We start from the raw sequence: 15146 nt of genomic DNA on the forward strand, positions 1-15146 counted from the left end.
GTGAAAACTCTTTAAAATGGCTTAAGGGAAGGCTTACAGGAAAGAAGTAATCAGTCAAGGAAGAAGGAGCTTATAGGGAAGCTTTCAGGGAAGAAGCAATCAGTCAAGGTCCCATTAGCAAGACACAGAGATTGGATTTGAACCCACATCTTCAGACTCAGAACACCAGCACTTGCATGCTGTAGGGTCCTATGCACCCTAAACTCAAACTCAGGTAACCTTTGGTGCTAACGTGGGTTCCTGAAAAGCTTCCTGAAGATACAGATCCACGAGTTGCTACTTTAAAAATGTATAACAGCCTTTGATGTGCATCCCCCAAAGCTCCATTGCTCGTAAGAACTGAACAATGAGATAATAGTTCGCCAGAGAAAAATACAACTATTGAAGCAAAATCTCAATGACAGCATTCTCTTCTCTGAGTTCGATTCATCTCCACGATGCACAAATGCCTCGCTTCATTGAAACCTCAGCATCGGGTCTGAATAAGGCAAAGAGGTTTCCTCGCACCATTCATATGGCTTGAGGACTGACCAGCCAAGATCTTGGCACGTCTGTTCCTGCTGAAGAGAATACCAGCCTGGGTGAAGCTCAATTCAGCAGCCCCATTCCCCGCAACTTACAAACCATGGGATGATGCTCAGCCTGGATTTGATCAGGGAATAAATGACAGAAGCAATGAAGTATTGAAAGTGAAAGTGAAGTCGCTCAGTCGTGTCCAACTCTTTGCGATGCCATGGACTGTAGCCTACCAGGCTCCTCCCTCCATGGGATTCTCCAGGCAAGAGTACTGGAGTGGGTTGCCATCTCCTTTTCCAAATGAAGTCTTGGGAGGGCCAAAAATGAAGTCTTGGGATGGCCAAAAAGTTTGTTTGGGTTTTTCTGTAAGATGTTATGGAGAAACCTGAAAGAAACGTTTGGCCAACCCAACAGAATGAATTAGCTGAGCAACAGAATAAGTGATTGCGACCTGGCCTAGCAAAACCCCTCCATCATCTCTCACTCATTCTACTCTTCCAGGTGCAGCCCATCAAAATCTTAATCGCCCAATTCTTGCCCAACACATACTGAACAAAACCTGAAAAGGAATATCTAACGATGTTTCTCTAACTTTTTGAAAGCATCCATAATAAAACAAACCCAAGGTGTTTCCCACAGTGTAATCTGCAACAACTCAAACTGAAAGTCAACCTCTATAGTAGAAACTAACACAACATTTTAAATCAACTCTACTTCAATAAAATAATTTTTAAACAACCCAGTGACAGTGACAAAAAAATAATGAGGAAAATACGAAAGTCAACTTCTTGGCTAAAAAAATGTATAAACAAAAGGCCCTCTTTAGAAATGAGCTTTATTTTCAATCCTACTTAGTTCTAAAAGCCTGCATATTTATTTTTTCCTCCCACCAGGTTACCTACAAGCTTGGATTTCACACATCACAACAAATAAATCAAACACCTGCAGGATCCAGGTGCTGACCACCAGACAGCCATGTTGGTGATAAAATTCAGACTCGGATTCAAAGAAGTTTCTGTGCAAAATGCTGTATTTCCTCAAATGAGGCTTATAGTTTGTCAATCTTGAAATCATCCACTTAAAAGGCAGACCCCCCAAAACCAAGCTTTCAGAACTGGATCCCAGTACCACCACATAAATCACTCTCATTCTAAAAACTCTACAATTAATGGTCCCCAAAAGTTACTTTAATAGAGGGCTTCCAGGCAAGGCAAAGTTTCTCATAAAACCCCCATCCACCCTGCCAACTGTTCTGTACCTCTCTTCCATGGGAACCAATAATACTTCACCCTCTAAGTCCTGGGACAACCTTAGTGGTACCATGTGGCCGAGCACAAACCATTGTGATGGGGAAGGAATCTGGACACTGACCCAGCAACAATGAACTTGCTCAGTCATCACAAACACAGTCCAATAAGAGGCTGCATCAAACCGAAAAGCCAACCTTTCTGCTTCAGATCCCTGGTAAGAAAGATTTTTACAAATCCGTATAACTCGAACCAAAAAAGGATGGTTATTGAAAATAAACCAAGAAAGACACAGAAACGGGTTTCCAGGGAAAGCCTGGTAGAAGAGAGATTCTGCTCTGATTAAATAGGTTCTTTTATCTTTGGGGAATGCAATATTATCCCAGCCCTTTACATACACTCTCCTCAGACTCCTTAAGTAGATAGCATTTCAAGGCAGCGATCAAAGAAAACATCTTTGAAAAGAAAACAGCGATGTGGCTGGGAAACCATGTGCATCTTGGCGAACATCTTTTCCACCCACCACAAGCTTGGACTTTCTGGGAAGGTCAGTCGGTTTCTGGTCAGAAACATTCTTGAAGTCGTCAGGAACGGAGGAAGAGAGACTCAGAAGGTGTGTTCTCGGTTCTGCATCTGGAGCTCAGGAACCAAACAGCCTGGAAAAATTAGAGGACAAACCTCCATGAGGATGGGAAGCCGTAGGCTTGAAAACGCTGTCAGGAAGTAATTTCTGGTTACCATTACTATGGGCTTCCCAGGTGGCACCAGTAGTAAAGAACCCACCTGCCAATGGAGGAGACTCAGAGAGGCAGGTTCAATCCCTGGGTTAGGAAGATCCCCTGGAGTAGGAAAAGCAACCCACTTCAGTATTCTTGCCTGGGAAATTCCATGGACAGAGGAGCCTTATGGGCTACAGTCCATGGGACCACAAAGAGTCAGAAACATACTAAGATTATTTTACACCATTTTCTGATTTTACAAGTAGCTCTATTACACAACAATGTAAACACACTTAACACTCAACTGTACACTTTAAAAAAAGTAACTCTTCTAAAAAGTACGTACATTTTATTTTAGCCCATGCTCTATCACTGCAAGTCAGTGGTGACTTTCATAAATGAAAAAGACCTTTGAGTAAACAAGTATTAGAGAACTGTTAACCGAAAAAATCTGGAACAAGAGAGGCCTAGAAACTGTATAAATGTTCATGAAGTTTGGGAATGGGTATATAGGTTATGATACAGGCCTACAGGGGAAAACTACACAGTTGACTCTTGAACAACACAGGTTTGAACATGTACCAGACCACTTCTACGTGGATTTTGTTTTTTTTTTTCAATAGTAAATTCCGCAGTACTCCAGGATCTAAGGTTTGGTTGACTGGATTTTTCAACAGGAAATACTGCACTGCTACATGACCCAAAGCTGGTTGACTGGATTGTTTTCAACAGTAAGGACTGCAGTACTACACGATCCAAGGTTGGCTGAACCTGTGGATGCAGGACTGCCGATATGGACGGCCAACTGTCAAGTTACACTTGGATCTTCAACTTCAAGGACGGTCGACTCCACTAACCCTTGTGCTGTCAATTAATAGAATAAGGGAATTCTCTGTATTATCTTTGCAACATTTCTATAAACCTAACTCCTTCCAAGATAAAACGGTTATTTGAAAAACTAACAACAGATGGGGCAGGAACAACTGAGTCACACCACATACAAACGAGAGCAGCTGGATCCCCACTCCACACCATACACAAAAGTTCACTCAAAATGGATCACAGACTAATTATTAAAACTATAAACGTTTACAAGAAACTTTTAGGTGGAAGTCCTTGTGACCTTGGGTTGAAAAGTGACGTGAAAGTCGTATCTGACTCTTTTCGACTCACGGACTGTAGGCTCCTCTGACCCGCCTCTGTCCATGGAATTCTCCTGGCAAGAATACTGGAGTAGGTTGCCATTCCCTTCTCCAGGGGAATCTTCCCAACACAGGGATCGAACCAGGTACCCCACATTGAAGGTGGACTCTTTATTGTCTGAGCCACCAGGAGGCCTTGGATGAGGCAATGACTTTGAGGCTATAACACAAAAAGTACAAGCGACAAAAGAAACAGACACACTGCTGCTGCTGCTAAGTCACTTCAGTCATGTCCGACTCTGTGCGACCCCACAGACGGCAGCCCACCAGGCTCCCCCGTCCCTGGGATTCTCCAGGCAAGAACACTGGAGTGGGTTGCCATTTCCTTCTCCAATGCATGAAAGTAAAAAGTGAAAGTGAAGTCGCTCAGTCGTGTCTGACTCTTAGCGACCCCATGGACTGCAGCCCACCAGGCTCCTCCACCCATGGGATTTTCCAGGCAAGAGTACTGCAGTGGGGTGCCATTGCCTTCTCCGAACAGACACACTGGACTTCATCAAATTTGTAGAATTTTGCGCTTCAGATGACACCATCAAGAAACTGAAAAGACAATCCACCAAATGGGAGGAAATACTTTCAAATCATTTACCTGATAAGGGACTGGTATCTAGAATGTAAAAAGAACCCCTACAATTATAACTTTAGTAAAAATCCAACTAAAAACTGGTAAAAGATCTAAACAGACATTTCACCAAAGGAGATATACAAATGGCCAATGGTTCAATGTCATTAACTGTCAGGGAAATGTAAATCAACCTTCACATCCATCAGGAAGGCTATAATCACAAAGATTGACAATAGCAAGCATTAGCAAGGTCATGCAGAAATTGGAACCGTCAGACACTGCTAGTGGGAATGTAAATTGCTGAGCCACTTTGAAAAAGAGTCTGGCGGTTCCTCAAAAGGATAAATATAGTTACCATATGACCCAGCAATTCCACTCCTGGGTATATACCAGAGATTTGAAAACTTAAATCTGTATAAACACTTGTACACAAATGTTTGTATCAGCATTATTCAAAATAGCCAAAAAGTGGGAACATCTCAAATATCCACCAACCGATGCGCAAACTGCGGCATCTCAATACAATGGACTATTATTCAGTCACAGAAGTAAATGAAATAGTGACACACGCTACAACATGGAGAACGGAGATGTTATGCTGAATGAAGGCAGCCAGACACAGACAGCCATAATGACCCCACCAGTGTGAAATATGCACGACAGGCAAATCCCGTAGAGACAGAAAGGAGATCAGTGGCTGCCTAAGGGTGGGAAAGGGAGGAACGGGAAGGAACTGCTTAATGGGCAGTGGGTTTCCCTTGCGGCGGGTGAAAACATTCTAGAATTAGAGGTTATGGTTGCACAACCATATGAGAGTACTACAAGATACTGAATTGTGAAGACTGACTTCCACTTTTTACTTAAAATCTTTTTCCATGGTTTGACACTTTCCTTTTCTCCCTATCTTCCCCTGCCCATAATTTTTTTTATGAATATTTCAACATAAAGAAGAGTTAAAAGGACAGTTCAGCAAACACCCACAAACCTACATTCTACAGGACCTACATTCTGCAATTACACTTCACTTTACCATGTATCTATCCGTTTATCTACCCAATTATCCATCTACATAATTTTAGATATGTTTCAAAGTTGCAGATATCAGTGCCCTTGGTCTCTAAACATTCAGACACCTTTCTCCCTGTGAAGTGAAGTGAAGTGACTCAGTAGTGTCTGACTCTTTGTGACCCCATGGACTGTAGCCTACCAGAGCTCCTCCATCCACCGGCTTTTCCAGGCAAGAGTACTGGAGTGGGGTGCCATTTCCTTCTCCACTTCTCCCTATATTTCAAGCTTTTTGTTGTTGTTGTTCAGTCACTATGTCATGTCTGACTCTTTGTGACCCCATGGACTGCAGCACGTCAGGTTTCCCTGACCTTCACTATCTCCTGGAGTTACAGCAAACTCATGTCCATTGGGAAAAGGTGATGGCACCCCACTCCAGTACTCTTGCCTGGAAAATCCCATGGGTGGAGGAGCCTGGTGGGCTGCAGTCCATGGGGTCGCTAAGAGTCGGACATGACTGAGCGACTTCACTTTCACTTTTCACTTTCATGCACTGGAGAAGGAAATGGCAACCCGCTCCAGTGTTCTTGCCTGGAGAATCCCAGGGACGGGGGAGCCTGGTGGGCTGCCGTCTCTGGGGTCGCAGAGTCGGACACGACTGAAGCGACGCAGCAGCAGCAGCACCAGCATGTCTATTGAGTCGATGATGCCATCCAACCATCTCATCCTCTGTCGCCCCCTTCTCCTCCTGCTCTCAGTCTTTCCCAACATCAGGGTCTTTTCCAATGAGTCAGCTTTGCGCATCAGGTGGCCAAAGTATTGGAGCTTCAGCTTCAGCATCAGTCCTTCCAATGAAAATTCAGGGTTGATTCAAGCTTTTTAGGACTTTTTAAAAATTTCCAACTGAGCTCAGCTCCAACAATTATAAAAGTGAGTGTACAGAATAGTGAACCATCCCCTTGGACCCACTGACTTCCTCAGCAGTCACAGCACGGTTACCTCAGTGGACAGGCTGGACTAGATCCTTCCGATTCCTCACTGGCAGTTGCTTCCCCCACTCACTCATTCAGCATTTATTCAGCGTTACTGTGTGCAAGTCACAACGCCAGAGTGTGACGCTACAGTGTACCTACAGGTGATATCCCACCTTTTTTACTTTCTAAACATTTTCCTGGGTGTGCGTGTGGGTGGCAGTGGGGAGGCAGAATTCCCTGACAGTCCAGTGGTTAGGACTCTACACTCGCACTGCCGAGGGCCCAGGTTCTATTCTTGGTTGGGGAACTAAGATCCCACAAACCATGGAGCATGACCAAAAAGAAAAAAAGAAGAAAATTCTGTGTAGACATGTTATCAATGATGGTGTCATCACCATCGGTCATATCAGTATCTTTTGAGCTACCTGACTCTTCTCCTATTCTTGGAGATTTAGGTGATTTCCACTTTTTAACATCCTGGAAAAGCTGGTCGCTACCTCCCTGACAGAGCCCTTTCTGGAGAGAAGCTTCCCTCACTTAGAGCACAGGCTGAAAAGAGTTGGCCTAGGTCAGGGATCTATAAAAAGTCACAATCAAAATCAGGATCCTGGGCTACTGGCTAAGCTAGCCTTGGGCTGAGCTGAGAGGTTACGAAGCCTGAGGCTACCATCCTGATGGTCACAAGCCAGCAGGCAAGTAGTAAAGAAAGCTGGTCAGGTAGGAAAGGACGATGAAGCCGATGGACAGAGGAAATGATGAGAACATAATGAGCTCTCTCCTGCCCCAGAACCTTCACATGCTACTTCTGGCACTACCATGCCTTTCTCCAGCTCTGTAAATGGCAGATTTCCTCTCGTTCTTTAGGTCTTGATTTCAATGGCATCTTCTTAGCCTCTCCCTGACCATCCTAAACCGGGAGCCTCCCCCTTCAATTCTCCACCTCGTAATTGATTTTTTTTCCTATTTTCTTGCTATGCCCCTCTTATTCTGTGCATTCGCTGAAATAAAAATGTTAGTTGCTCAGTTGTGTCTCACTCTTTGCGACCCCACGGGCTGTAGCCCTCCATCAGTGAAAATGAAAATTCAGGGTTGATTCAAGCTTTTTAGGACTTTTTAAAAATTTAAAAAGTCTGCACGAATACTGGAGTGGGTAGCCATTTCCTTCTCCAGTGGATCTTTCTGATCCACAGTTTGAACCTGGATCTCCTGCATTGCAGGCAGATTCTTAACCGTTTGAGCGACAGTGCGTTCACTGAAGGCAGGGACTGTGGCTGTTTCGGTCTCAACTGTAATCCTGGAGCACAGCCCTCAACAGACACTTGTGAATAAATGCTAATAAATGAATGAAGGAGGAGCTCCCCAACACTTCTACTTTCTGTGAGGACTTAGTTATACTTCCTACACTCCTGCAAATTCCTTGATCTCTTCATGAGCCCTCTTTGTACCTAGGTAGGCCTCATCCAAACTCCCCAAAGGGGTTTTTCCAGGCATATTTTTGGGCTTCTCTGGTAGCTCAGACACTAGAGGATATGCCTGCAATGCAAGAGACCTGGATTTGATCCCTGGGTCAGGAAGATCCCCTGGAAAAGGGCATTGCAACTCACTCCAGTGTTCTTATCTGGAGAATTCCATGGACAGAAGAACCTAGCAGGCTACAGTCCATGGAGTTGCAGAGAGTCAAGACACAAGTAAGCAATTAATACTTGTCAGGCATACTTTACAGTCCTCTTTCTGGCCTCTAAAATACTTTCTAATGCCACAAAAACCCCTGCTCACCTGACCTCCGACACCCTAGAATCATCCTCTTAAACAGCTACTTGATTGACACAAGGACCACCCAGCAACCGCAAATTCAGCATCTCAATGACTCAAGACAGCCAACTTTTCATTCTCTTCCTCTTTAGAGAAAGGACACAGGGGTGGGCCCAGCATGCCCCAGAACCCCTGATTCTCTTGTTTTTTTTTTCCCCTGAGTCTCATAATTCATTAACAGCAGTATTGGAATTATGGCCCTGACACTGAAAGGAAAACCAATCCAACTGGATATTTTTCACCTAATGAGAAAAATATAAATAGGCATAAAAAACAGAAATAAATTCTGAATACACTTCTGCTGGCTTCCAGCAGGGTGGGAGCAAAACCCAGCAGCACACTGGTCTCTCAAGCCATATTTTCCACTTTGGCCAACGCCAAGCATAGGCTAAGCACAACAGAGCTGGCAAGAGGTGACGGAGCCACAGGCTCCAGGGAAGGCATCTCTTGGCAGCTCCTGCCAAGGCCCCAGGCACAGCCAGGACTTGGAGAACGCCATGTTCTAATCAAAGCTTCAGCCTGGACTGCAGGGACATAGTTTAACTCGTGTAGACCCCAGTTCCCTCTCGAGCATAGAGAGTTACTTTGAAAGCAGAAAGCATGACACAGAAGTGCAGACTGGGAGGACAGAGAACGACCACCAGGGGGATCATTCTAGAGAATGACACTGAGAACAATAATGACAGAGGAGACAGGCGGGCTGGACTTACACGATCATGCAGAACATCATGAAGACATTCCACAGGGCGATGAAGATTCGAAAGTATCTGAGGCTCAGCAGGAACTCCCGGATGTTGTCACCTGGGAAGTCAGAAAGCATTTTCACAAGCACTGCTAACACTTCTGTTTTCACCACTGCAGTGTACTTCTGGGGTCCCTGCCCGCCCCGCACCCACTGCCCCCGTATTCCAGCAGCAGCGTGGCTTTTCCTTTGGGCCACCTCTGTTCCCCAACCCTGAGCACGCAGGCTATCGATGCCACTGACCAACCCCCAGAGAGGACCAAGCCCCCAGCCTCTGAGTGGCTCAGGAAGAGCACGTGACCCAAATCTGTCCAGTGAGAGCTGGCCCTGGGACTTTGGCCCCAACCACTGGGAAAGAGGCACCTGCTTTCTGCCAGGGTTGCTGGGCTGTGAAGATGGAAGCCCAGTTCTCTAAGGCAAGGGTTGGAAAACCATGGCTGGTCCACAGGCCAAAACCGGCCTCTGCTACCTACTTTTGTATAGCCCATGAGTGAAGAAATTTTTTTTTTAATGATTAAAAAAAAAAAAATCAACAAAGCGTTTAGTGAGAGACACAAGAAATTACATGAAATTCAAATTTTAATGTCTGTAAATAAAACTTTATTAAAACACAGCCATGCCTATTCATTTACATATTGTCCATGGCAGCTTCCAAATCACAGCGGTGAAGTGTTCCACCAGAGACTGATGGCCCACAAAGCCTCAACTGTTTATGATCTGGCCCTCCACAGAAAAAATGTGGGTCAAGGGTCATCTTTATCAGCACAAGCCAGCCTGAGAGTAAAACCAACCCAGGAGGAAGAAGAGCTGGGGAGGGTCACGTGCTACGGTCTGGTTTAAGCCCTGAATACACATGTGTCTGAAGACCACGCTACCCTTGGATGTTTCAATTCGCTTTACACATTTTGAGCTGGTTTCCAGGATTTACAACTGAAGTGATAGTGTTAGTTGCTCAGTCATGTCCAACTGTTTGGGACTCCAGGGCGTGTAGCCTGCCAGGCTCCTCTGTCCACAGAATTCACCAGGCAAGAATACTGGAGTGGGTAGCCAGTCCCTTCTCCAGGGGATCTTCCCGACCCAGGGACTGAAGCCTGGTCTCCTGCATTGTAGATGGATTCTTTACTATCTGAGCCACCAGGGACACCCCTTACAACTGAAAAAGCATAGTAATTCCGGCAAGTAAAATGACAGTTCTGCTTTGTGACGACTTACTCTAGTACACACTGATGCCAAGGAATAGAAACCACTCCAAGGAGAGGGAATTTGGTACATGAAGACTCCAGAGGGACTTCCCTGGCAGTCCAGGGATTAAGAATCTGCCTTCCAATACAGGAGATGCAGCTTAGATCCCTGGTTGGGGCAAGAAGATCCCACATGCCTCAGGGCAACAGAGGCCGTGCTGCAACTACTGAGCCCATACAGCACACTAGAGAGAAGCCTGCGCACAACGAAAGATCCCACATGCCACAGTGAAGATCTTGCGTGCCACAGCTAAGATCTGACACAACTACAAAACATAAATATTAGGGGGAAAAAAAGATTCCAGAGATCTGGATTCCAGAACCTTCCTCTGGGGTTTGGGTGTTCCACAAGGGTGGCACCCCAAGTGCCATCCACAGATCAGGGCTGTCTGGGAAGTATGGAATACCAGGCAGGAGCTCGGAAACTTCCAGAGCAACCCAACATGATGGCCACTTGGCGCTGCTGCACCATCCAAGCACAGAAGCAGCACAAGGGCTTGCTCAACATAGTTTAGACAAGTCCAGCACCGTCCAAAGGGGCTTCCCTGGTGGCTCAGTGGTAAAGGACCTACCTGCAATGCAGGAGCCGCAGGAGACGTAGGTTTGATCCCTGGGTGGGGAAGATCCCCTGGAGGAGGGCATGGCAACTCATTCCAGTATCCTTGCCTGGAAAATCCCATGAACAGAGGAGCCTGGTGGGTTGCAGTCCATGGGGTTGCAAAGAGTCGGACCCAACTGAGTGACTAAACAACAGTGTTGTCCAAGTCACGGGGTTAGTGACATGTAACACACCCTCCCTAGTGTTGAGTCCCAGCACGGACTGCAAATGTCAGAGACAGGTCCATCCCCAGGATGTCTGCAAGGCACTGCTTGGTGAGGCCCTTCTCTGAGCCCAGCATCACAAAAATGGCCTCTCTCCCTCTCAACAAAGGCTGATTAAAGGCCACTAGTCTAGGGGGTACAGGGAGGAATGAGACGGGTATCCCCGCCCCAAGGAGCTCACAGGGAGGACAAATACTAAACAAGTAACCACATAACTGATAATTCACTATGAGTGCTGTGGAGCTATAATGGGCTACCCAACCTGGCATGCGTCAGGACGGGGGTGGGGTCACAAGTCTCACTGAGAAAGTGTAGAGGCTCGGATGTTAAATATGGGCAGAAGTTTACTGCCCTTCCGCATAGGTGACTTGGGCCTATGTATGCCCCAGTTTCTTCAGGTGTAAATAGGGATGATGGGGGACTGGGAAGGCCGCTGCACAGTGCCCATTATATAGCATGCTCCTGATAAATGCAGTCACTATGATATCAGGGGTCAACCAAGCAGACGATGGAGAGAGAGGAGCATTCTCTGTGGGGGCAACAGCCCACACAGAGTCCTAGCTTGAAGGAGCCTTGCAAGAAGCCCCCAGTCAGAGGAAAGTCGCTGTTCTGACCATCCTTGTCATCAATGCTCCTGCTACCTCCAAGCTAGAATAGTCCCTTCCACATAGTGGGTGAGCAACATACACAACTGCTGAATGAATGCATGCATGTATGAATGACTGAACAGATGGATGGTCTAGTGACTGAGAGGACAATGTCTGGAGACAGAAAAACCCAGGCTCAAATCCTTATGCTGTCACTGATTTGCTGGGTAGCCACAAAAAAGTTGAGCTACACTTCTGAGCCTCAGTTTCCTCATCTGTAACACAGGAAATGCTCCTTACCTTTTAGAAACAGAGGTGGAATGAAATACCTGTAGGAAGAACCGAACAAGGCAGCCACCACCAGGCAAGCCCCCGATAAAGGAGAGCTGTCAGACTGTCTGTTCAGATTCACAGCTCCTCAGGGTTCCTGTTGTCCCCATGCAATGCTCCATCATAGCACCCATAACCTTGGCTGCAATGCCACCTCCTCAGAGGGCCTTCCCTCCACACAAGGAAGCTGGACCAGCAACCCCACTGCTATCCGACATCTTCTCCTTTACTGTCTGTTCTTTGTTGAGGAACTGTTTGTCCCACTCTGTGTGACCACAACCCAAAGGCAGGAATTACCTCTGTCTTGTTCCCTGCTGTGTTCCCAGCATCCAGCACAGATCAGATCAGTCGCTCAGTCGTGTCCAACTCTTTGCGACCCCATGAATCGCAGCACACCAGGCCTCCCTGTCCATCATCAACTCCCGGAGTTCACTCAGACTCACGTCCATCGAGTCAGTGATGCCATCCAGCCATCTCATCCTCTGTCGTCCCCTTCTCCTCCTGCCCCCAATCCCTCCCAGCATCAGAGTCTTTTCCAATGAGTCAACTCTTCGCGTGAGGGGGCCAAAGGACTAGAGTTTCAGCTTTAGCATCATTCCTTCCAAAGAAATCCCAGGGCTGATCTCCTTTAGAATGGACTGGTTGGATCTCCTTGCAGTCCAAGGGACTCTCAAGAGTCTTCTCCAACACCACAGTTCAAAAGCATCAATTCTTCAGCGCTCAGCCTTCTTCACAGTCCAACTCTCACATCCATGCATGACCACAGGAAAAACCACAGCCTTGACTAGATGAACCTTTGTTGGCAAAGTAATGTCTCTGCTTTTGAATATGCTATCTAGGTTGGTCATAACTTTCCTTCCAAGGAGTAAGCGTCTTTTAATTTCATGGCTGCAGTCACCATCTGTAGTGATTTTGGAGCCCCCCAAAATAAAGTCTGCCACTGTTTTCACTGTTTCCCCATCTATTTCCCATGAAGTGATGGGACCGGATGCCATGATCTTCGTTTTCTGAATGTTGAGCTTTAAGCCAACTTTTTCATTCTCCACTTTCACTTTCATCAAGAGGCTTTTTAGTTCACTTTCTGCCATTCAGCACAGTAGCTAGTATATAACAGGAGCTCAATAAATGCTAGGTGAATGAATGGATGAATGGATATAATAGTCAGGTACAGGTCCCATTAGACTCCAAATAGTTATATGAGTCAATTTAGCTGCAAGTATACATTTAAGGGCCAGCAGGGGCCAGGAGGGTAAAATGCTATAAAGATAAGGGGCGGAGGCTGGGATAAGCTAGAGTCCACAGGCCCCACTTCGATGGGGTCCTGCTTCTCAACTCCCATTCAACAGATGCCAAAAGGTCTCTTGATCTCCAAATTGTAGAATGTTCTGATTTACATTTGAATTTTTATATGATATCTCCTGGCTTATTTGAAAGCTAATCTAATTGAAAATTAAATTAATCTAATTGAAAATTAAACAGGTCTACAGCATTCTGAACCCACTCCAATATTCTTGCCTGGAGAATCCCACGAAAAGAGAAGCCTGTGGGGGCCCTGTTGGGGCTCTGGTTCATGAGGTTGCAAAGAGCTGAACACAGCTGAACAACTGAACAATAACAACAGCATTCTGAAGGTAATACCTATTTGTGAGGCTATTTACTCATTCACACTGGAATGTTGGAACTTCAAGGACACAAGGAAGCCAAAACAAGCTGGAGCCTCTTTTCTGGAGCTTAAGATCAAGTGTGAGAAGCAGATATTAGCCAGATGATAGCGCAGACAGAAGAAAATTATAATTGTAAAAAGTGATATGAGTGCTGACCTACGCAAGGAGGCCTGGTAAGAGAAACAAGTGGATGACAAAGGTGGGTAGAAGGAACAACACAAACTCAGGCCACCCCCCACCACACACACTTAAAACTGATGAGAAAAAACTGTCCTCTCTGAAATGTACCAATTTCAGAGTCCTGATAGAAGGCCTTACCTGTGCTGGGCTCCCTCGACTCCTCCCCAAAGCCCTGCGTGTCCTTCTTTTTCCTACAAAGAGAAGCAGACAGCGTCCACTTTCAATAGGACAAACACATCACTTGGTCCCCAGGCCCTGATCCCCAGCTCAGAGGAGAGTTCTAGCCCTACCGCTAGTTTGCTGTGACTTCGAGCAGTTCAGTGATCCTCCCTGGACCACCACTTGCCCCGCCAATCATAGCTATGACTACAGCCATCGACGGGGTGGAGGCGGTGGTCCGAGGGTGCCAGATGTGGGGCTAAGGATACACGTTAGAGCTAAGAGATGCTCGGGGGATGGGCCTGAGGCTCTCATGGGTGCGAGCTGAGGGATACTGGGGGAACTGAGAGTCCGGATATCAAGTTGCGCTGGCGCAGAGGATCGTAGAAGGACGGACCGGAATGGAGGCGGAACTAGAGGCCGGGACTTGGGGGCGGGGCCGGGGTTCTAGGGCAGGCTCACGCTCGCAGGGGCGGGGCTACAGTTCCCCCGGATGGAGCCACGGTCCAACGCGGCCTACTCACAGCTTAAAGTTGAGCACCGCCCCGGCGTTCATCAGCAGCGTCCTGCAGAGGAAGAATACGGTTACTTAGACCGCCCCCCCACCGTACAGGGCCGTCATGTCCCAGCTTCTGGTCCCCCTAATTACCCAAACAGCAGGATGTCCCCGATCATCGTTACGGCCGGAGCGTCTGTGAGAACAGGAAGCGGAAACCTCGGGGAGGGAGGGGAGAGACACATGAGCCAACCAATCTAGAAGCAGCTCTGGCGAGAGCTGAGCCAATCAAAGACCAAGGCGGGCAGGGTCCCGCCTTCTACAGGCCAAGCCCCTTAAAGGAAGAGCCAGCGCCGCTCCTTGCTTGAAAAGTGTTAGTTAAAGTGTTAGTCGCTCAGTCGTGTCCCACTCTTTGCGACCCCATGGACTGTAACCCCTCAGGCTCCTCTGTCCATGGACTTCTCCAGGCAAGAATACTGGAGTGGGTTGCCATTCCCTTCTTGCGGGAATCTTTCCAACCCAGGGCTCGAACCCACATCTCCCGCATTGCAGGCATATTCTTCACCATCTGAGCCCCCAGGCCTTGAACGTAACCAAGAAAGGGCGGGGCGAGAACCAGACGTCATCCAACGGGAAGGAACCATATGAGGGCAGGATTGGGTCACGGATTGGAAGCCTATCGCCCATGTGTGAGTGACCAGCGCTCCACACCACTAGCGCAGCAGCTTTTCCTTCTGCTGAGCTAGGATCTCAAAGGATGCGGCCTTTGGAAAAACGGGATTTTTTGATCATTAAACTGCATAAGGGAATGATCCCGACGCAGTGGGCTCTCCCTAACATGTACATCCCGACTTTGGGTTCCAAAAGGGCCTCCTCTTGGGCCCC

The 15146-nt window shown here is 47.0% G+C and overlaps 1 protein-coding gene across 4 annotated transcripts; it reads right to left on the reverse strand.

Moving 5' to 3' along the window:
• Nucleotides 1-1333: 1333 nt before the first annotated feature.
• On the reverse strand, nucleotides 1334-14691 carry SMIM7 (small integral membrane protein 7). 4 transcript variants are annotated; one of them, XM_044948277.2, is made up of 6 exons: nucleotides 14415-14532; nucleotides 14290-14331; nucleotides 13745-13797; nucleotides 8751-8841; nucleotides 2547-2602; nucleotides 1334-2419 (listed from the first exon to the last, which is right to left on the reverse strand). In XM_044948277.2, exons 1-5 carry the CDS (start codon nucleotides 14504-14506, stop codon nucleotides 2590-2592), a joined length of 291 nt encoding a protein of 96 aa, XP_044804212.1. In that variant the 5' UTR covers nucleotides 14507-14532; the 3' UTR covers nucleotides 1334-2419; nucleotides 2547-2589. The 4 variants fall into 4 exon arrangements, 3 of the variants coding, with proteins under 3 accessions (XP_044804212.1, XP_006057924.2, XP_025149561.1); XR_003111572.3 differs by lacking the exon at nucleotides 2547-2602 and adding an exon at nucleotides 10596-10689 and having other exon boundaries at nucleotides 14415-14691; XM_006057862.4 differs by lacking the exon at nucleotides 2547-2602 and having other exon boundaries at nucleotides 14415-14526.
• Nucleotides 14692-15146: the final 455 nt, after the last annotated feature.

This window comes from Bubalus bubalis, chromosome 9 (assembly GCF_019923935.1).
Source record: "Bubalus bubalis isolate 160015118507 breed Murrah chromosome 9, NDDB_SH_1, whole genome shotgun sequence".
In the NCBI taxonomy this organism is placed as follows: Eukaryota; Metazoa; Chordata; class Mammalia; order Artiodactyla; family Bovidae; genus Bubalus; species Bubalus bubalis.